Source organism: Copidosoma floridanum, unplaced genomic scaffold (genome assembly GCF_036245765.1).
Source record: "Copidosoma floridanum isolate Cflo_tuat_1 unplaced genomic scaffold, Cflo_Japanese_pri ptg000013l, whole genome shotgun sequence".
NCBI classification, from domain to species: Eukaryota; Metazoa; Arthropoda; class Insecta; order Hymenoptera; family Encyrtidae; genus Copidosoma; species Copidosoma floridanum.
The window spans coordinates 37,517,392-37,539,864 of record NW_028321890.1 but is presented as its reverse complement, the minus strand read 5'-3'; the positions used below and the strand labels follow the sequence as shown (position 1 = coordinate 37,539,864).

General features: G+C 43.5%; 3 protein-coding genes across 3 annotated transcripts in view; 1 reads left to right on the top strand and 2 right to left on the bottom strand.

The window, feature by feature from the left end:
* The first annotated feature begins 238 nt into the window (after window positions 1-238).
* On the top strand, window positions 239-4,506 carry tous (testes of unusual size). The gene is made up of 6 exons (XM_014356911.2): window positions 239-435; window positions 514-1,778; window positions 1,855-2,081; window positions 2,161-2,334; window positions 2,394-2,937; window positions 3,019-4,506. The coding sequence occupies exons 1-6, from the start codon at window positions 239-241 to the stop codon at window positions 4,242-4,244; spliced, it is 3,633 nt and encodes a 1,210-aa protein (XP_014212397.2). The 3' UTR covers window positions 4,245-4,506.
* On the bottom strand, window positions 4,257-6,129 carry LOC106642260 (trans-2,3-enoyl-CoA reductase Sc2). Its single transcript, XM_014356980.2, has 5 exons — window positions 5,927-6,129; window positions 5,776-5,823; window positions 5,166-5,473; window positions 4,667-5,076; window positions 4,257-4,511 (listed from the first exon to the last, which is right to left on the bottom strand). Exons 1-5 carry the CDS (start codon window positions 5,930-5,932, stop codon window positions 4,384-4,386), a joined length of 900 nt encoding a protein of 299 aa, XP_014212466.2. The 5' UTR covers window positions 5,933-6,129; the 3' UTR covers window positions 4,257-4,383.
* A 1,691-nt stretch (window positions 6,130-7,820) lies between these two features.
* Window positions 7,821-22,473, bottom strand: part of LOC106642207 (Mediator complex subunit 20) — an 85,153-nt gene continuing 70,500 nt past the window's right edge. Inside the window, exons 3-5 of the mRNA XM_089591453.1 lie at window positions 9,711-9,970; window positions 8,065-8,175; window positions 7,821-7,972 (exon numbers count right to left, since the gene is read on the bottom strand). Of these exons, the coding sequence (XP_089447579.1) occupies window positions 7,880-7,972; window positions 8,065-8,175; window positions 9,711-9,970 (464 nt within the window). The 3' untranslated portion in view covers window positions 7,821-7,879. The remainder of the gene's footprint in view (window positions 7,973-8,064; window positions 8,176-9,710; window positions 9,971-22,473) is intronic.

Below are 22,473 nucleotides of genomic sequence, written 5' to 3'. Positions count from 1 at the left end.
TGTGTATTAACTTTGCAAAGAAAATATCCAAAAGTGTACATCGTAGAATATAAATGTATCATTGATGAGTTTGTTAAAGGGACCAAGCGCCATCAGGCTCGAATGAATGTAATTTCATCTCGTCGTCAAGGAAATGAAGGAAACAAGTTGGGAACGACAAATGGGGCACCTGCTGCTGTTAGAAGCGTGAATTTACAGTAAAATCCGCAAAATCAGTGTTTTGGCAACACATGAAGCAATGTCGCGGCTGCAGACACGCGTCTTCTACGGGCTTCGGACCGACGTCTCGGGGAACGCGCACTTTGTCACCGACGACGAGGTTCTCTACCTGGTCGGCAATGCCCTCGCCTTGCACAACTACTCGCAGCGTCGTCAGAGGCTCATACGACTGCCCGACAAGCACAAAATCAATTTGATGACCATAGCGCCCAACAAGTGAGTGCCTCATGACGATAACTGACAATTTTCAATGATATGGAGTAAAAATATCAAGTACGATGATGTTTTATGTAGAAAGTACGCGGCTCTGTGCGAGGTCGGGGAAAAGCCGTTGATCACGATCTACGACCTGGGCACGATGAAGAGAAAAAAGTTGCTCGGCATACCGCACGAGTTTGCCGGCTCGAGCGGTTTCTCGTGTTTGTCCTTCACGTACGACAGTAAGTACTTGGCGGCGGTGACGGACGAGAACCAGACGATGTTGTTTTACAACTGGGAAAAGGGTAAGATCGAGTCTAGCTCGGACTTGAGCAACGCGCAAAACCTCGCGTCGAAGGTGCACTTTGTCTCCTGCAACCCCAGTGACGTTGGGATCATGGCCGTGGCTGGTAGTTACGTCTTCAAGTTCCTCACCGTGTCCGAAACCATCTGGAGGCCGTACGGCTTCGCCAAGGCGGACAACTTGCTCGTTACCTCGATCACCTGGCTCAACGGCGACCGACTCCTCGCCGGGCTCTCGGACTCGCGGATTCTCTTTCTGGAGAACGGCGACCTCAAGAACATCTTCCGGATCGCCGACGTCACGCTCATGAACCTTAAGATCCGCGAGGAAGTGGTACTGCATCCGGTGGCTGATGCGACTACCACGGCCCAGCAGCCACAAGAAATACTGTGCCTGACCTCCTTCCATCGTGGCTTTGCCCTCGCCTTGGGTCTCGGGACCATCGTGGTGTTCGAGAAGGATGGTCAGCACAAGTACGTCAAGCGGAACGCGTACACCATCCCGAGCCAGGCTTCGATCGAGGCCGATCGGGATCACTACCGAGTTAACGCGATGAGCGCGAATCCGAGCGCCGATAAGTTGGTGGTGACCTGCGGCTGGTCGCAACTATTTTGCGCCAATCTCTGGGGCCCGGAATTGAAGGACGATTCCAAGCCCGAGATCCTCGACGTCATTGGCCACAATCTTCATCACGGGCCCATCGGTGGTCTCTCGGTCTGCACGTGGAAGACCCACGTTGCGACCTACGGCGATCTCGACCACAGCGTCCGGCTCTGGGACTACGAGGACGAAAGCCTGATCATGGTCAAGCAGTACCTGGAGAGGATATCTTGCGTCGTGCTGCACCCAACTGGCCTTTTCTGTCTCATTGGCTTCAACGACAAGCTCCGATTCATGAGCGTTCTCATCGACGATTTTTTGACGATCAAGGAGTTTCCGATCCGCAGCTGTAAAATAGCCGCCTTCAGCTACGGGGGCCACGTATTTGCCGCCGTCAATGGGAACATTATTCAAGTGTACAGTACGATGGATTTTTGCACTCGTTTTTTGCTCAAAGGTGATAAACTGTAGAACCTGTACTAGGTAAAGGTGCTATTTTTGTTTCAATCGAGTTTTTAAGTTGAAATTTCCAGGCCACTCGGAAATAATAAGCGGAATCACGTGGTCGCTTAACGACAGGAAACTCGTTAGCTTCGGAACCGAAGGTGCCATTTACGAGTGGGACATGAGCAACGGTTCGAGAGTAAAAGAGATCGTTTTGAAGGGCGTGATGATCCAAGGAGTTGTTTTACTGTCGACCGGAACTGAGATGTACTGCATTTCGAGCGATGGCCTCATTCACGAAATCAAAGAAACCACAGTGATTAAACATTATTAAAATACCACTGACGACAAGCATTACTGTAAGCATAAGAAAAAATACATGTCAATTTTTATAGGTGATCAGATCATATCAGGTACCCGAAGTACAACTGCGTAGCCTCGTCATTGGAAAAGATGATTCGCTGATATTTGCAACTTACCCTAATGGCTTTGTAGCATCTTTGAAATATCCTCTGCAGAACCCAGTAGAATATAACGAATATCACGTACATTGCACGGATATCACTCAGGTATTTTTACACAATGGAAAAGTAAAATTACAAAAATTTCACGTCATGTTGTTATTTAGATGTGCTTGACATACGATGAAAACGTTCTAATAACTACCGGCGTCGATGGCACAATGTGCTTTTGGAAAGTTATGTATACCGACGGTAAAACTACTGCCGTAGGCCGAGATCTCCTCTACCTGGATCAAATATTGATTGGCCGAAGTGACCTCGGTGACAAAGTGCAAAACATTCGCGATCTAAACACCCGCATTAAAGAAGTGGAAACGGAGAACGCGTACAAAATGCGTCAAATTTCGATGCAACACAACGAATTGGTACGCGATATCCATGAGAGCTATTGTGAAGCGATGGAAGAACTGCGAGATAAGATCGATAAGCTGGAAGACGATCATACGAGTGAGATCAATACGATTAATGTGGAGATTGCGAGAAATATGGCTGCCCATGAGGAAGCCATGCGTCAAATGGAGATCAGCTATGATGCAAAGTTGATCGTCGAGTATGACAAGTACAGCAAGTTCGAGGCGCACAATAATACTATGCGTCAAGACTACGAACGCAAGCTTGCCGATCTCGCTAAAAAAAGTAAACGTGAACTAGGTGAGTAGACGGTTACGACTTTACAAGTTATCACATTAGTTTGCAGAGGTATGATTGATAAAAAAATTTTTAATCCATTAGAGGAAACAATAGCAAAGTACGAGGATCGACTGAGGGAAAAGGAGCTGCAGCTCACAGAGGCTCACGAAGAAATAAGTCAGGAAGTTCATGTTCACGAAATGATCAAAGAACAGATAGAGGACGACACAGATCGCGAGATTATAGAGCTTCGTACCAACTACGAGACTTTATTGAACGACGAGAAACAACATATATTGAAATTAAAGGGTGAATCTGGAGTTTTAAGAGGCCAACTCGTGATGAGCCAAAAAGACTTGGAAGAACTCAATTGGCAGCTGAAAAAGTTGCGAGATGACTATACACAGCTCAAGGCTCGAAAAGAGGAATTGGATAACAACGTGGCAGATTTGAAAAATGAGGTTGCGGATAAGGACTCAACCATCACCAGTAAGGATAAGACAATAGGCAAACTTGAATTGTCGAATCAGGAACTTGAAAAAATTAAGTTTGTGTTGGATCATCGAGTGCTTGAGATGTCAAAACAAATAGAGCCCCGCGATCGCGAGATCAGCGAACTTAAAGAAAAGATTGCCGACATGGAGACAGAACTCCTAGCTCTCAACAACATCAATCAAAACCTTGAATTGAAAATCGTAGGATTGCAAGAAAAATTAAGCGCTGCGAAACGTGAGACTCAGAATGAGATTGGTCTACGAAAACGAAAGCAGCAACTACTCAGAAGAATACGCATTGACTTGATTAACACTACTGCCCTCATTCAACAACCGGGTGCTCTAAAGAACGCTGTCATTAAATTGTACAATCAGTACAGTGCGAGTGACCAGTTGAAGCGAAGTCACCAGGCAGACCTCGACGCGCAGTACGAATTTGCCAAGCAGAGAGATCACCTCGAGAACACCATTACTTTGTTGAAAAAGCAATTGGCTCGCAGTGATTTGATGAGCGATACTCCTTACGATAAACTCTTGGATGACAACATATTTTTACTATCGGAGCTAAATGCGCTGCGAGATGAGCTGAGAGCAAGTCAAAGGCACACCTCGGATATGGAAGGCTTATTGGGCATTAGAGGTAAAGAGATTGGTCCAACGGAAGCAAGAAATAAAGTGTTTAAAATCATTCGTGGTAATGAAGAACTGAAGCGCGAATACGAGGTGAAACTTCAAGATTGCGAAAAAATCATCGACCTACTGAAAGAAAACATTTCGGAACTGTACAGCAAACTTATGGAGCATGACACCAAGGATCAAGTGGATCTTTCATAAAAATGAACAAGCTTTTTTACCTCGAAAATACAATTTTATTCAGACAGTAAAAATGCTAACAAAAAAAATGCACGACACCAGGTATTTATGTATTTTTCTTAAATAATAGTCTTTGTTCACTAGGAATGCGTTCATTTGTTCACAGAACGAACGGAATGATGGCCTTGCGACATTTAGGGTAGTCTGGGAACTCTTTTTTATACGATTTATGCTTTCCTAAGGCCCACACAGTCATTTGGTAAGCGCCAGCGAGTGCAAAGAAACCAGCTGGAATGAAAATTATTTTCTCTTAGTGTGTAGAAAAATAAGAATTTTGAAAAAAATTTTATTTCTTACAAAACAAATTGTAGTTCTTGGTAAAAAAAAAAAAAAAAAAAAAAAAAAAAAAAAAAAAAAAAAAAAAAAAAAAAAAATACATTTACCTGGTAGGCACTGCGTTAAAATGGTGAAACCAATCCAGCTTCCGATTTCATAAGTGTAATTGGGACAAGAAACAAAATTAAACAGCAAAGTAAACGGATTGCCAGTAGGTACTGGAATTTTTCTCACAGTAGTTCCTGGAGGCCTGAGGTTCCTCAGTGCTATATGGATACTCAAATTACCCAGTTCACAGAGAATAAATATCGCCGAGCCAATGATAAATTTCATGCTACTTGGTGGCGTGTACAATGGATGATTGACATGATATGACACGTATGCAGCAAACAACCAATAATAAGAGCAATTTTTAAAGAGGTTCATAAGTGGCATAGTCGCATGGCTGAAGCGATGGACAAACAAAGTCTCCAGTAATCGCTTGACGTAATGAATAGACCAGAATACCGCTGCCCAGCTACGGCAAATAAGTTTATTTTAAGCAATTACCACAGTAGTATTAGTATATGCAAATGAGGCAATAAAACTTTTAGTTTTTCTTCTTACTGTGCGACAGAATCCATCTTTGCGTCGACGTCTCCGTAAAAAAGCCAGGGCCTCTGATAGAGCCATAGGTACATGCCGAGTGGTCCAGCGTACTCAGCCAGAAAGACGGTCTTCCAGCCAATCTGTGGCCCCAAGTCCTTGTAGTACAGCTTGGAGCCATACTTGAGCTGCAGGTTCTTGATCGTTTCAGAGTCCGAGAGAGCCCTGCCTTTGGGCTCGAGACGCAGGCATATCCTCTCCGGTTTGGGCGCTTTCTTGTTACTGTGCAGCTGAAGCTTGAGTTCACGTATTGTCGTCGTTGGGTGCGCCTGCCAACAACGAATTGTCAATAAGTAAATAAATTAATAAGCACATCGAAGACCGTCAGAACATGAACGACCGGCCGGCACGACAAAGCTCAACTTAGCTGGCTCATTGCAGGTGTTTCATAACAGAAAGGGTTAACGAAAAAACAACTCAAGTACTCCTAAACTCCAGGGGTAGGTATCAAGCGTAAGCACGAGCTTTTATGGGACAACCATTATTAAACTTTAATCGTAGAACGTTTATCTAATACACGTAGGTACACGGTACGGTCATTTAAAAACGGAGCAAAAATACGCTTACTCACCGTCAGCGAGGCGACTTTCTTGGAGCTCTTGGCCGTCACTACCTCGATCTGCAATGCAAAACACAACAAATTAGATACATAGTCACACGGAACGGCGCACTCTAGCTGATGCTGCAACAGCAGAGGAGACGGACTCTCGTCCTTCACTCACCTCCATCCTTATTATTTGTTTGCTAAAAGAGAGCTACAAGTCTTATTTGATAATGACGGGATTAGTGATAAACGATCCGAGAGACTAGAAATGGGCACTGTGCACTCCACTCACTATCGGTATCGGTCACTATACTTATTTCGGTTAATCCGTGTGCCAGACAAGTGTTACGTTACCTGTACACACTCTACAGACTACACATTTGTTACCTCCACTACAGAGTACCTACTAGGCTTCTAGTATACCTACTCTGCTTGCCACGTTGCTCCACTGCAAGGCGCTGCGGTGCCGCTTTTAAAAAGCTTCCACTGCGACGTTGATCTGATCTGAGCATCTGAGTTAAAAAATCCATCCTCTCTACTAGCACTTTGAATGTAATTTATGTTTAAGATAAGTACTTACTGAGCGCATGAAAATGAAGGACGAAAAAAAAAAACTGTTTGAATACGTACAACTAAAAGTTTAAGGTATACAGTTATTACAGTTACGAAGCAGGAAATTAAAAAGATTATCGCCCTTTATTGGCTCTGTTGAATGAAGTTTGTCAATTAAACTTCACGGAGTAAGTATATTTAAAGAACAAAAAACCCATTAGCTCGAATGAAATTTTTTTCAAATTTGTACAATTCAATTCCAATTAAAACGATGAAACTTGAAGATGCAAAAAGTTTTTCACGGGCTCCGTATATTTAAATTCATCATCTAATTTAAAACTAAATACGAGTACATCACTGCAGCATTACTCCTCCGAAGGGCAAAGAAAACATATGGTCGTCCTTGGCATACTTACTAATTCTGTCGAAACACCGTAACACTCGCATACGTGTGCATATTATGTAGTGTTTCATAATTACCAGGAAAAAAAAAAAAAAAATATACCTTAAAATAAACTGTACATAATAAGCGTAATTGTCGTGTATTACACGTAGCCCATCTCCCGAAGCTCTTGGTTTTGATTGAACTCTGCGCGCACCTATATAGCCCACAATTAGTGTCGTCTCTTTTGTGAACTCTCCTTATATTTTTAAGCCTCGCATCGGTCACGCGCTAATTCATTCACCGGGAAACGACGATCTCTGACCCCAAAACTGAATTGCCTCTCGTATATACCATCGATACTTTTTTTTTCTCTCCCGCGACGCAATACTGAAAAATGAACTTTTTCAAGGCTAACAGGTTTTTTTTCTTATGATCAATCGTTTCGTGGATTTTTTTTTTTTTCTTTTTTTTTTTCATTAAAAAAAAGTTACGAAAGTGGTGTCACTTCAATTGTTAGGATAAAAATATTTACGATGATGAATAATTTCGAGTTTTTTTGCTTCATGTAGTCCAACAATTTCGAAAAATATATACGTTTCGACACAAAGTTTCTGTTAGCTTATTATAAATTTTTTGAAAACTCCAACAAGCTTGCATGTAATACGATAATATTATACTTTCAGATTTCGGATAGACTAGAAAAAAAAAAAATGAATCAAAATTATTTAGTATTTCCAAGATATAAATTTACACAGTTCAAGCTCAATTTTGATAAGAAATATTCAGAGTAAATTGGTAAGCATATATCAATGTAATTATCGATGATTTTAATACTTCAAATCATAATCTTATCCAATGCTCAAATCAAACCCTGTCATCGCGAATTTAACTTATTTATCATGTTCCCCCGCATTTTACTGAAATGTAAAAAATTATAAAACATTTCGGTTTTGCTCGACAGATAAAAAAGGTTCTACACTGTGAGTTTTCGGGGTTAACCAACAGATGGAAAAAGTATGGTATACATGTGCGTCAATGATCGATACAAAGACGTTTATCGGTAATAAACGATAAAAATAAAAACGTAAATTGTTTATTTATCAAACGTACAAAATATCGTATGCAAAGTACGCTTCATAAAAGTCGTTTATTCGTAAAAAAAAAAAAAGAAAAAAAAAAAGATTTTTGTCACAGTTAGAGCAACCCCGCTGTTTTTCGGTACTGGCCAAAGTGATCCAGGTACTGATGAATCGTGTCGATCGGTTGGTAAACCTCGTTCATACGGTTCTGAAACAAAAGGTCATCGTCACACGTATTTGTTGTAACTTGACGAATGAAGAAAAAAAAAAAAAAAATGACCAATGTATAACAACATTTACCTGCAAGTGCGGCGGTATCTGATGCGACACCGCGTTTCCGAGAAAACTGTGGACGAATTCGCGCATCAGCTCCCAACAGTTGGTAGGTACAATCATCGGACCGTACTCGACCTGCGCGCCATCAACAGAATAATGTATATCAATCATCCGATTGGATATTATTTTTTCAACCCAAGGATTTATAAAGCACAGCCGCGCTTCGAGTGATTCACACCAACGCGACTCTGTTCTCGCTTTTTTTTCCCCCCCTGCTCGCGCCTCTTTGCTCTTTGATGTTCGCTTCTTGGAAATTCTTTGTAAAAAAGGCGTTACAACGGTACAGCCGGTGTAGAAATAAGAGTTTTGGTGAAAGACGGGGCGCGATGATTCCGCGGCTCGTGTCCCATCATCGCTCCCCACTGATGGAGGGAGGGGCTCTATTTTCGTATCGCGCGCCTAATGCAACCACCCCGGGACTTTCCCCGCGGAAAACAACAAAAGGTCGGGCCGATCCGACTTTATCAATTTAAATTTAGACGCGAAAGCGCGAGCGGAGGGGAAACAAAAAGAAACCATATAGTCGCCGATGGCCGAGATTAATGGGAGCCATTCGTCTTGCTCTCGCTCCGTCGAATCAACGCGCCGTTCCTTTTCACTTATACGTTGCAAAGACGGAATAAAAAAGCAGAGCATTGATTGCACACTGTTACGTGTACCCACCCAAAGGAAAGATATTCGACGCTGCGTTTTTCACTCAGCCGAGAGGAAATCACATGTTTATTATTCGTCGCTCCTTCCCGTATAGATACTCTCGTGTGGGTTTTCGCAGAGACCCACACGGGGTGTTTGGACATATTACGTATAAATATATTGGGCGACGCGAGCTGCTCTCGGTGGATTAAAACTTTGACGACAAGTGTACACCCTAGTAAGTATATTTATGAAACTGAGCCAAGCATAATATACACGCGTATAATATTTACCTACCCGTGTTTTTTTAAACTTAAGCGCTGCAATTTTGGAGGGGCATCACCTACGAACGAAAATGATCACATACGAGAAAACGCGGCATCGAGGTTGTTTGTGTGTTTCACAAAAGTGACGCGGTCCAGCCCCATTTGCAACAGCTCTCCTCCTCGCGAACACAAACACAGAGAGAGAGAGAGAGAGTAGGTAGGGGTAATGTTTTGGGAGTAAAAAAAAGCAAGCAGACGCGCTAACCCGGTCATGCGCGCAAGACCCCGGAGAGAGCGACAATGGGCTCTCTCGCGTGTTTATATATATATACGCGGGGGTGCGGAAAAAAGAAGCGCACGCCGCGGACGGGCACTTAAAAGCTAGCTCCCCCGGGAAAAACCGAGGGGGTGACCGCTCGCACACCGAGGAAGGGCTGGAATGTGGGCCGCGTGTGGGTAATGTATATGTAAGTATATATACGTTTGTTTCACTTTGCGCCGAGCATACGTTTTTCCGCGAGCAAATGTAGGCCATATGTCACGCACGGCTGTAGCCCGAGATTTTTCGCGGGACAATTTACGCAACGATTCGCGAATGAGGATAATAATAAAAGTTTTTATCTTCCGCACGAGCGAGCGTCCGTTACGAGAGATTTTGGAAAATGGAGGGTGTTGCATGGTTATATTATACTGTTGGAAAAACATGCTCACCTCGACGAGGACACCTTTGAAGTTCTGGGACATGGTGACCGTGCCGAGTTTGATGACCAAGTCGACGTACTCGAACCGAGGTCCCTTGCACTCGATCTTCGTTTGCTTCTTGTTCGTGTAGATCTGAGTCATCTTGAGCATGAGCAGATCGAAGAGATTGTCGGCTATCAGGGGCACGACCTTGCTCCCGGTCTCCAGGATCGCGAACACCGAGGCCGGATGCTCCGAGTTGTGGAGCACGTGCACCGTCCGCTGCGGACCTGCAATACCATAAAAATTTCATTGTTTTATATATAATTGTCATACTTTTACCATCGATTTGCTCCTTGAAAAAAATAAAATAATCATCACTTTTTTTGTCTTTTCCATTACCAAGCCATCTTCCGCTCAAATAAAAAAGAAAAAAAGAAAGAGAGAGAGAGAGCCATCGGAGCATAATTTCTCCAAATGTAAAACAAACAGCGACTCTTGTTTTAACCCCATTTAAGCACTTTGCGGGAATAATAACGATAAAAACGAGGGAGAGAATTAAGCGCCTCTGCACTCTCGTGTCGTATATACAGTTGTGTGCGTATACACTCGCAAAATAACAGGGCTCTTATTTTAATACCCTCCCCCCGTTAGACTCGCTCAAATAGATTTGGGGTTGCAACCTGTCGACCCAATTGCTCGCGCGCATTGATCCCGCGCTAATTTGTCGCGGGGCTGTTTCCCCATCAGGGGTATGCTACGCTATGTTGGGCTTATCGATCCCCCCCTCTCCATATCAATTTTTCTACATTATAATAATTATAATATGAACACGTGACGCTCGAGTGAGTGTACAGTTGTAGGCTGCGGGTTACATATATATACGTGGGGCTGATTATCCGTGCCAAGTACATACAAACAGCCGATTACGCGCGGACTCGCGTATACAATAGCCGTCGGCCCTTTATCTCTCGGCTCCGCGAGCACTGCATAATTATTGTATTACAATGTAATTGTCATTCATGCTTTCCGATGATAATATTGCGAGGAGACGATTTGCGACTGAAGCGCGTTTACATTAACAACGAGAGCCGTTGTGTGAATTACCATCATCATCATCATCATAACGTTATCGTATATTATATCGTGTAAGAAGCCACGGTCGGTCCCCCTACGGCGACGCGTTTCAATTGAGCCGGCAGGTCGGCGGCGGGGATTAATCATCCGACGGCTAAACTTTTAATTGATTGTCAGCCGGAGTATATAGGGAGGAGAAAAACGTTACGGCCTGTCGTGCGCGACTGGTACGGCTCTCGATATATATATTTCGCAGCTCGAGCTCGTCTATGTGTGTTGCGTGAGTTTCCGCATACACATAATACCTATACACACATGGATTGAAATAGATAATAGTATACGAACGCACCTAATTGAATACAAAGTAAATGCAAATAGAGTAACATTTAGACGTGCGTGAATTATGTTATTAGTTATTACTCGCCCGAATTTTCTCTGTTGAGGGGTGGATACCTGGTAACGCTGATAAAACCATTGCGTGTATTATAACGATAATTAGTGCGCGATGCTCTTACGAACTGGTGCGGCTAAAAGCCTTTCAGAGCCCGCACTGTGATCTACGTCGCAGTTCCGCCAGAGTTAAATTAAAAGAGCAACACGGAGATCCGCCCTTCCTATCCGCTTTCCTGTACCGAGAGATTAAAAATTTTCTCGCGCTGCCCCGCACCACGCACACGCGTACACCGAGAGAAAAATATTATAATAATTACTGTGCTAGAATGGTAATCTGGTACTGTTGGATCGTATTGAGACTTTTTACTATTGAAACAATCATTTTTAAGGTTTAGAAGTCATTTTTGTTGCAAGTATATTGTGATTGTACAATGGGAGTTACCAAAGTAAAAAGTCCCTAGAAATGGCACCAGGTTACCATTCCAGCGCAGTAATTTTTATTATATTTTTCTCTCGGTGTACCTATATGTCAGAGGATTAAAACCGAATTCTGTGCATTTAAGCCCCATACCTATATGATTCCTGTGGTTCGCTTGTCGAAAAGAAAGAAAAAAGTCCTGTGAAAATTTCCGGACCGAGAGTGGATTCGGTCCGTAACACATATATATAGGCGTTCCCTGCCACCTTCTTCCTCTCGGGCGTGTGACGCAGTGCGGAATCGCTCCGTACACGCGCCGTCGCTATGTTAACCACGCGCGTGTGATAAATATCGCTTGGCGTTTTATATACGTATGCATTCGAGCCAGCACAAGCGCAATTAGAGGAGACACCCGAGTCTCTTCCTCTTGCGGCGGATTAGAGCCGATTTTTGTTTATTAGCCGGGCGACGGGTTCTCCGATGGGAACTTTTTTTTCCACTGGTGCAATTCACAAAGAGGAAGATGGAGAAGAGCTGCTACCTGCCCTGCAGCTCAATGGCAAATGAAAGTTGGCTTAATAAGATTTGCGCGCGGGAATCTCGGGGGATTAGGGAGTGTTTAAGCCTCTCTGCGGAATAATGCCTCTTTTTCGACCTTTTGCCCCGAACGGCGCATAAGTACCTATACACCCTACCGGTTCTCCACATTGAGGCTTTTTCTTTTTTTTCTCTTTTTTTTTTTTTTTTTTTTATTGACCGAGAATTAAAGGAGGAGCTTTGGCGAGCGCGAGTTCGTGATTTGCGGTCCAGGGGTATTTTATTTTGGCGATCGGAGGAGCCTGCAAGGTTAATGCGTATACTTATCCAATATATGGGCGGCCAACGATGAATGTCATTGTGCAACTGTTATTTATTCACTTGAACGTGAAAAGAAAAAAAATTACAAATTATTTTCCCATTGTGCACCGTAAGCTCATTTACTGTAAAATTTTTTTTTTTCGTTGTAACAATATAATACATGCTTGTTCAAGATTCACTCATCGATGCGACCCTTTGCCTGTGTATTGATTACAAAAGAGGTCCCGCTCTCTAGCCTTTCACGATGACGATGGTGATTCGGACCATTTACGGGCTAGTACCCAAATCGTTCATTCAAGCTGATTGGACATTTTTGAGATATTTTATTGGAGAAGTATAGGATTTCGACGAGTTTTTCCGTATGATGGATACAACGTTAACGCATCTTTTTTCATACGTTTAAAATAGTTTAATCTTATTAAAAAAAAAGCGACAAATTAAAAAAAAAAATCGATATCACGTATTTTGCACGTTAATATATTTTAAATTGATGACTATCATAAAATCATTAAGGGATTCAACTATAAAAATAAAAAGAGCTTCGTGAAAATCACAGGAATCTTTTGCATATAATTAACAGTAGGTATCTCAGCACACAGTGTATCGATAAATTAGGAAAAAAAAATGTGAAACTTGTTCAATATCCCCATGTTTTATGTTCAATGAATCTGTCAGGTATGAACTATTCTCAACTGTAACATGAAATTTCCTAAATATAGTGCCATCAGGAGTCATAAAATTCTCATGATTATACATGTTGCTTGTACCAATCAAAGTGCGAACAGTTAAAAATTGATTGAAATAAAACCGTATAGCGCCATTCACGTTGACGAAAACGTATCACACACACACACGCTCAACAGCGATATTAATTAATACATGTAAGTATATACATCGTTCTCACTAATCAATTCCATAAATTCGTGACGCACACATATGTGTATATAAACATATACGCTGTAAATGGAGGATTACGTGTATCATTAACGTCGAGTCGAGCCAAATGGTCGGAGGCACGCAGTACCAATAGCAGCTAGATTGAAAAAAAAAAAAAAAGAAAAATTTATCAGTCCGCGAGAGTATACTTACCCCAATGATCGATGTGTAAAAGCGCTCATCGCTTTTTTGTTCGCAACTATACGTGAAATAAAACACCAAGTGACTTTAAAAGCCAGAGGAGGTAAAAAAAAAAAAAAAAAAAAAGTTTTCGAGAAAACGCACTCGATAATAAGTATAGCCGGCCAATTAGCCTCGTGGAGGACCATCAGGACGTGCATCACCTTCCAAAAGAGGGGACGCATCGGGGCTCACAAAGAAACCCCCAAACGCGAGCGTTTATATTTAGCCACGTATACACAGTTGGCGAGTAGAGTTCTCGGGTGGGAAAAGTTTTTCAGGGCGGACATTAATCCTCCGGTGTCACTGCGTACCAGGAGGCTCTTTGCTCTAATCCGACGCTCTCCATCTCGGCGTCGAGTCGGACGGACAGCTGTTGGGATGTATACGTATAGATGCGGCGGGTATTTCCGCGACAGGCTCTTTCGCAGAACGGCTTTGCAAAGTGCATCTCGCGTGTATACGGTACCTCCCCCCCCCTCCCTTCCCGGGAGTCTTGACCCATTGCTGCGTTGCCCTCGCGTCCGGTGGTCCGAGCTAACGCGGCCTCACCCGCGAGTCTCTAAATATCGGGAGATGGATGTGGATTGTACCCGTTTTGTACGAGATGTAAATATGTTGCACACGCCAACCGCAGTTTCGTTATCTGCGTGCATCCTGTCACGGAAACGGCCTCGCACCTATACGGACGACGGTTTATTTATAAATAAATATTACAAGGTGCTAGCGTCCCCGTGCCTCGAGCTGCTCTGGATACATGTAACTCATAAGAAGCTCTGGTTTGTAATACGTGTCTACTTTTGTTTCTAAACGAATTTGCGAAATTACGTTTAATCGCATTGACGAAAACGGCCGTCATATACGATAACTCGTTGAAATCATTGCATTTGAACTGATTCTCTTTAACACACGCGGGGTGCAACGGTACATATAATATCGTTACACATGATGAGGGGGCTTGATAAAGCCATTGCGAATACGGGGGGACTGGAAAAATTAATCCGCTGTACGAGCGGATTCAATGGGCGGGATGGATAAAAATTGCGAAAAAAAAGGTGACGACCTCGACTTTGAGGGATAGCGGCGATCGGTTGTCAGTGGCGTCGAGTCATCGCCGTTTAATCGGATGAAAGTTTACAAGTATAAGTCGGGTGATGTTTATTAATTTCAAAGATGGAAGATGCGAATAGCCGTTTTTAACAAGGAGTCCCCACGGGACGTAACGAGAGAAGGAGCATATCGAAAGGACTGTATGGAACGAAAAGTGCAAACCTCATTGAAAATATTCAAAGTGTGCGCGGCGAACGGGGGCAGACGGGGAACCGTTGCTGGAGAAAAACTTTTTCCTCATTCAGCCGAGTATTATATACTACAGAGACTCGGTTATTGTTCGCAACTTTTTAATTACCACCCTTTACGAGATCAAGTAAAGTCTAAAAGAACGAGTGCAGTTGGAAAAAAAAAAAAAAAACATATTTATACAAAATAGCTCGCTAACTTGCAACGGTGAGAGGTAAAATTATATCTCGAGGAAGCAAAAGCTGTACTCGAGTTCGAGGACGGCAAAGTTTGTTTACGCAAATCCGGTTTTTTTAGGGCGAGCCTCGTTAGCCATTTTAAAATCGCTCGCAAGCTTTGTAGAATAGCGATTTTAAGAGTATACTTGTATGTGCGAGGAGATAGCTTTATTGCTGATCTCGATGAAAAAAAGATAGAACATGCATATAATACTGTATTACAATGTTGTAAGAGTGCACCGACAAAAACCACGAAAGTTCAAGATTTCATTGAAACGGTGGCTCGCACTCGTGGAAGCTCGAAGCACAGAAAGGCAAAAAGGAATGGAAATCAAATAAGTACGGAAGAAGCGTACAAGGAAGCATTTCTTCTCGAGACTGCTGACGTAGGTCTTGCCAACTCGCACACAAGCGCGTACCTGCACGAATGTGTTACGTTTGCACGTAGAGTTTCAATACAGGAGCTGATTATAAATAGTGAAAAAGTGCAAATGAAAAATGCTTTGGGCTTTTAGCTGTTTTGCTTGTCGAGTAAGAAAATCGGAGTCGCGTGAGCGGGAAAATTGCCCCTGTGAATACATTGTTTCAGGCAAACTGTTTCATCCGACGGTACGAAAATCAAATAGACGGAACACCGCGAGCGTCTCTCGCTGGGGGGAAAAAAGCTTAAAAAAACCGCCCTGTTTCGTCGAATCTTTACGCTCCTTTCCTCGTTCATTCGAATTCCGCAGGAGGTGGCTTCTGTGCACGCGCCTTCGGATTCCGATACTCCGCTTTCCGGGGCGTTTATTAAAAAATTTCACCGCTAATCATATATCCGGCCGACTTTTTTTTCTTTTTGTTCTTCCTCGTTATTGAAAGTTGGATCCGTTCGCATCGCGAATGAAAGAAAATCCCCGTGATTCGATCGAGTTGTAAATTTTGGGGTGAAAAAAAAAAAAAAAAAAAAAAAGTTAAGGTGATTGGGATTGAAGTCGGGAATTGCTTTCGAAATGAATCATCTTTCGACGCGCGCCGATGCAGTAATTTTATATAACTTTGTAACGAGGTTACGATAAATTTATTACCCAGGAAACGACGTTACGAAGCTTTCAGGGGTCGGCGAGAAAAGGGATTTTGTCCCTTTGCAACTCGTTCGACCGAGCGTTGAACGAGGGAAGCTTTTTCGGGGATCAAATTCTCGAGGGTTAATCAAAACTCGATTTAATTGTACTCTCTGGAATGGAGAGAGAAAAAAAAAAAATAAAAGGAAATTTCACTCGTGCACCGGAAAAATCCTGATCAAGGCTTCAAAAGGCAATTGCCATTCGTACGAGATATTAATCCCTCGTGAGAAGATGTGTTGATTCAGCGCGCGGAGGACGAATCCCCACATCGATAAAAAGAGGATTGTATATGCATGTAGGTATAGAGAATTCAGAGCTGCGTTCGTGATTACTTCGATTCAGTCGAATGGTGACGGGAAAAATAAATCACTGGGACTCGGATTAATATACATATATATACATATATAGTTGCAGCCGAGCGGAAAGCCTCTTCGACGCTCGTTACGCGTCATGCGGGTTGCACCATAAAATCAATCGTTCGCCCACTGTATAAATTGCACCAGAGAGTAAATACTCCGCGTCGACTGTTTGCTTACAAAAATATACCAATACACGAGGCTTTAATTTTGTAAAAAAAAAAAAGGGAGATTTTAGCATCGAGTTTCGTTTTCCAAATGAAAAAGCTTCTACCGTGGAAGGTACGGAAATTCCGTTGATCCGGACTCTCCCGGCTTCATTGTCTCGTGGAAACGCACGGGAGTGGAAGCAAAAAGTCTCTCTGCCCATCCACTCCGGTCGTTCCGTAAAAAAAAGAAAAAAAAAAAAAAAAGAAAAATCCGCCCCGTCATCGTCTGTAACGACGAGCAATACTGGTCGAGAGAGGGAGGGGCCGGAGAAATCAAATCGGAAGAAATCAAAATCGAAAAAAAAAAAAAAAAAAAAAAAAAAAGTCAACCCTCCAGCTGCCGTGTGCTCCCAACCTATATACACCGAAAGGTCGAGTGGGGGACACGCACCGAGCCCTGCATCATCCCTCTCCCGTGAGCCACTCGCTCCGCAGTCGCGACACAGCGAGATATTATACACATGCACGCGAGGTGATGCAACCCCCCCCCCCACGCAGAGGCCTATGACATGCACTGGCCCGGCTGCACTGGGAGGATGCACACACACACACACACCCGCGAGAGGGGCTCGGCCGCCCGAGGTTGCGCGAAGGTTCGCGCGCCGACCGTAGACCGGAGGGGCTGCCAGGCTGGATGATTGTACACAGGTTGGCAAAAGGGGGGTGGCTGCTGGTATGCACACGAGTGGTAGTGGTGGATGTGCGCGCGCTCGCGGTAAGCTCCGGCAGGAGGTGCAGCGGTGGTGGGCCTCCCTCAGTTGTCCGCGATTCGGCGCCTGGTGCATCGGTGCCCTGGCCCTGCACCGAGCCTCGCGGAAAACCGTACGTGTTTGTTACACATGCTTCTCTGAATTTTTTTTTTTTTTCACTTGCAATTTTTTTTTTTTTTTTTTTTTGTCTTCCTCTCACCCACTTCTTGCGCACATGGTGTGCTTTTGGTTCGACGATTCTGCTGTTTTAAGTATACATCGCACACGTGATGGACATAGTATTGGAGTGTTTCGGTTCTCGTTTTTCCAAAATTCGGGAGGGGCAGCATTTATTTTTTTTCGAGATCACCCCAAAAAAGTACGTGCTCGGTATATATACCCTCGATAAAAATGAAAAGCTCCGCGTCTGGAAGTCTTTGACTTTACAAAAAAAAAAAAAAAAAAGTTTACAAAAGACATCATTGTATACAAAACAAGAAAAATTAAAAAAAAAATCTGCCACTCCACGAGATATAGGTATTTCGTTTAAAGTGTCTTTAAAAAGTCGAAAAGACCTCCTCCCGCGCGCTCGAGATGATAAAAAGTAAGTTTGTCCAAAGAAATGCAGAGAGAGAGAGAGAGAGTGCACTCCAACTATTGGCGTCGACCTCGTCGCGGCGAATCCCCTTGCTCTCCCCCGAAAGAGCTTGTGTACGTACAATGTTTTTCCCTCCACTACCAACACTCCCCGACCAAACGAGAATAAAAACGCGAAAGAGCCCGCGGGTAAATACCGCGTCCGTTTAACCAAGGGGAAAAAAGGGTGCAACGATTTGAAAAAAAAAAAAAAAAGAAAAAAGAAAAATGATTGGATCCTACATCGATTTGTCGTCCCATCACTACGCCGTGTCAAGGGGTGTCGGGTGATTGAGACCCGTGGAAACGTAAAATCAATCGAATCAGTGCGTCGTCTCCGCAAAAACGATAAGTGAGATGGAGAGGATTCGACAGAGGGTGTACCGATGAATTGTCGGGCACGTGAAGATGACACCGACGTGTGCGCTCGGGGCGTCACGGGGCATGTATATATGTGTGACGCTGCAGCCACAGTCACGCAGCCCATATCAGCCGTGCTGTTGACCTCGTAACGGGTGACACGGGCTTGTGGGCCGCACACGTGTGTAGAGGGTTGATAACGTTGTACCTCCGTGTGTGTACGTGTGTTGTACGGGCGCCCCAGAGAGAGAGAGGCCATGCGGCTGCGGTCGCGAGTCCGACGACCGAACGCAATCAATGACTATACTTTTCCGCTCGGCGCATTAGGTCATATGGCACAAATTGCGCGCACACGCGACTAAACGGCCTACAACCTTACTTAACTCGGGTTCTTTCGTTTGTTTGTTTGTTTTTTTTTGTTTTCTTTTCCATCGATCCCTTTCGCTTCGAGGACAGGACGATGCGTGACGGGTACGCGAGGATATGGATCTGACATGCGAGTGGCTCGATTCGAAAGGATGACATCACCCTAAATACCTACTCGCGGGTGACGTGGGAATTTTCAATTTTCCCGAAAAGCTGTGTATATACACACGAGACAGCCGGTGCAGCTTGAACGCGGGGGTTAAAACGAACCTTATTTTACGGGGTGATGGGGGTCGAGGGGTCCGTTTTTTTCCTCCCCCGCTGTGAAATGAAGATGGAAGAGCAAACTCGTTAGGGTGAAAAATTACACCCGCGAGCGCCAACTGCCGCAATTTATAACGCAATTTCGGACCGCGGAGACTTTTGGTCTTTATTTATACATCTTTGAACCTTACGTGTATGGTGTTGTATCGCGTGGGTCGTATGTACACTCTTTTTTTTTTTTTTCGACCCAGAGATGAGAAAATTAGCTTCGATTCGTGCGGCAATGGGTTTCTCGCAGGAGAGCCGTGAGGAATGAGACGTCGAACGAGACCTCGTAATCCAGCGGTGGGAGGCATCGAGGCTGATGTTAAAGGATGTGGCAGAAGACTTAATTCGCGATGGAAGAGGCGAAATGAAGCTGCACCAGTTTCTCCTCCGTCTCTCTGCAGTGGCATGGAATTTGATGCATCGGCCCCCCCGTCGTCGATAAATTGGTTTTGGATGGGGTGGTGGTAGGGGGTCGCCTCTATGAAAAAAAAAAAAAAATCGACTCGCAGCACCGACCCCCGTGTGCACGTCACAATGTTTTGTATGTGTGTATTGTTGTGCGATGTACAGTGTAATATATTATGTCGGTGTCGGTGCAAGTGGTGGTGGTGTGGTGTGTGCGATTGTAGGAAAAGAGTCGCTGGTCGGGCGAATAGCGCAGCTGCTGGACCGTGTACGGCCGACGCTCCATCACTACTGCACACGTGACGCAGACGAATTGGGCTTATCTCGCGTTTTTCCGCCGTAATTGCAGCACTTGGACGATTAATCGAGCGACTTTTCTTTTTTTTTTTCTTTTTTTTTTTTTTTGCTGCCATTCCCGCGCGTGCTTTCTCCGGCTCCTCTCGAGCGAAAAATCCTGCGGTCGAATCGCTTCGGTTGCCGCGTGGTGACACACACTGCGAAAAATTAAACGCAGGCTGTAGGGAACGAGGATAATTGAAGCGGAAGGCTCGAGGAGTTCTCTCGACGAGGATCGAAATATTATTTTTCGAATGTTCCCGCAAGTTATTCAGTATTTTGTGCTTCACTATTTTCTACATACAGGTAACTCTGTTTCGTCCGGGTTTTATTTGCTTTTGGTGAACAATAATTGGGGTACGATGTGTACTTAAAATTGTTTTCTTTTTTTTACTAGTTCCATTTGTTTTTTGTTCAAACCTAGAAATTTTAATTGGAAAACCTGCTGCGGGGGAAGAGAGAGTCGCAGGCCGAATTTCATTAAAAAAATTTTAACTCGGGAATCTCCATTGTGGCTCGTTTGAATAACTTTTATCAACGCGGACGCAATACGCTATGTACCAACCGAAAAACAAACGGAAAAAATATATCATCTTTGGTCTATTGTCGAACCGAAACGGAAACGATGAAAAAATTTAAAATACACTGTAATTTAATTCGCGAAAATTAACTACTGAACTCGTTACGAAATTCAATAATTCACGATATAAGCATGAGTTGTGGTGTAAGGTGAATTTCAATAGGATTAAATATTGAAAAATCTCCTGCACTTCATTAAAAGGTCTTGTACTATACAGCTTGCTGCGCTAACCAGCTCGATCCCTTAAAATATTTTAAAAATGCGCAGAAAAGGAGATGAGGGAAGTGAAAAAAAAAAAAAGAAAAAAGTCGAATCTAGATGCGAGAAAAGGGGAGGGGGGATACAAAGTGCGGCGGCGTGCGCGTCATAAATAATGTCCAGCCGATTCGCAAAGGCCAACTCTCGGCACAATGCGCGCACGCACGAACGCGGCCGTATTTGCTCATAAATATCCCGGACGCTCCGACGGTGTTACGTAAAACGCCCGCGTACGGTGAATTGTAGAAACACTCGACCAACCACCCTTACTAAATGCACTACACTGTCATTGGTCACCTTGACGGTCCCAATTGAGGTGGGATTCTTGGTTTTTCAGGTCACTTACTTCCCAAACTTATGGCCGATTATGGCAAAAGTAGGGAGATTTCCTATGGTTTTAAAAAAAATACTTATTCCACGCACATTACTTTGTCACGACGAAACAATTTGATACTATTTGACTCGCGATAAAAAAAAGTTAAGAACACCAAGTAACAATTCAAACTTGAGACGCATGTCATCTAGCGTGGCTCAATTGTTAGAGAATGTGTATGGCATCGATTGAACCCATGCTAATGGTAATACGGTTCATGACCTGCGTGTGTACGGGGTAAATAGTGATTACGACCTATACTTAAAGTAACAAATTCACAAAGTATGGGGCGTCACAAATAAAAAGAGAATAAGTGCACTTCTATTTTTTTTTTTTTTCTAATTTCAATTCATCATCTTTTATGTAGTGCGTTTCAATTTTTCAACACCTGCAATTCTCACTTGATGTACTTTCTCGCGTGCATAACTGTATGAAAAAAATTCGAGCTCACAAAATATATGTTTCTAAACTTTTTTTTGAACAATTATAAAAACTTCCAAGTTAATCGGATTAAAGGATAATATCACATATGTGTATACCTCTGCATCAAGCCTTTTCGCGTGATGAATACTTTACTAAAATTTTCAATGACATCCCCGAATGGCTTCTTTTTTTTTTTTTCAATCTCCTTCGATGGATAATTTAATTACGATTATTCCGCATAGCCATGCAACGACAAAGAGGCTTAGCAAGTATTCTCATTCGCGTATTCATGTAAAACTCGCACGCGGGCAACAAATTGATCCGCTGGCGAATTAAAAATTTCAAAAGGCTTTTATACTGAACTTTAGGGAAGTCAATCGCACGACAGCCGCATACATTAGATTAACGAGTTTAACTATGGGAAACTCCGCGCGTGTATAGTGCCGTCGGCGTTTGGCGCCGTTTCGTGATTTCGCAAATCCCGCGAGCGATCGCCATTAGTGTCCACGTCGAGATGCATTAGCTACGAATTTTTGCGCCGAGCGTCACCGAACCTAATTGAATGACCGTGTTTTCGGGGGTTGGCCTCTGAATAATGGGTCCAACGAGCGCCGAAAATGTACCTTTCGAGTGAAGACGTAATCATTTAACCAAAGTACTCGGCGAGCGCAGCGGTAACTTTTTTTGTCACTCCAACTTGCTTCCCGATCGGACGAAAAATAAAGCGTGTACGTGATCATCGGGTCGTTGCATCGATCTTGTTACACGTCCACCTTGGTGTGTATACAGCGGACGAGTACCTACACATTTTTTTTCCCCCCCAAGACTTTCCGGGTGACAAATTGCTCGACGCTGTAACTTGGCGAGGTATAGCTGTGGACCAGAAAAAAAAGTAAACCTACACCTACACTCGAGTTTTAAATGCTTATTGTTTAAAAAGACTTTGGTGTACCCGGTGAAAGGGTAACTTTCTTAACGAGCCGTCACAAAGAGAAAAGTTGTATT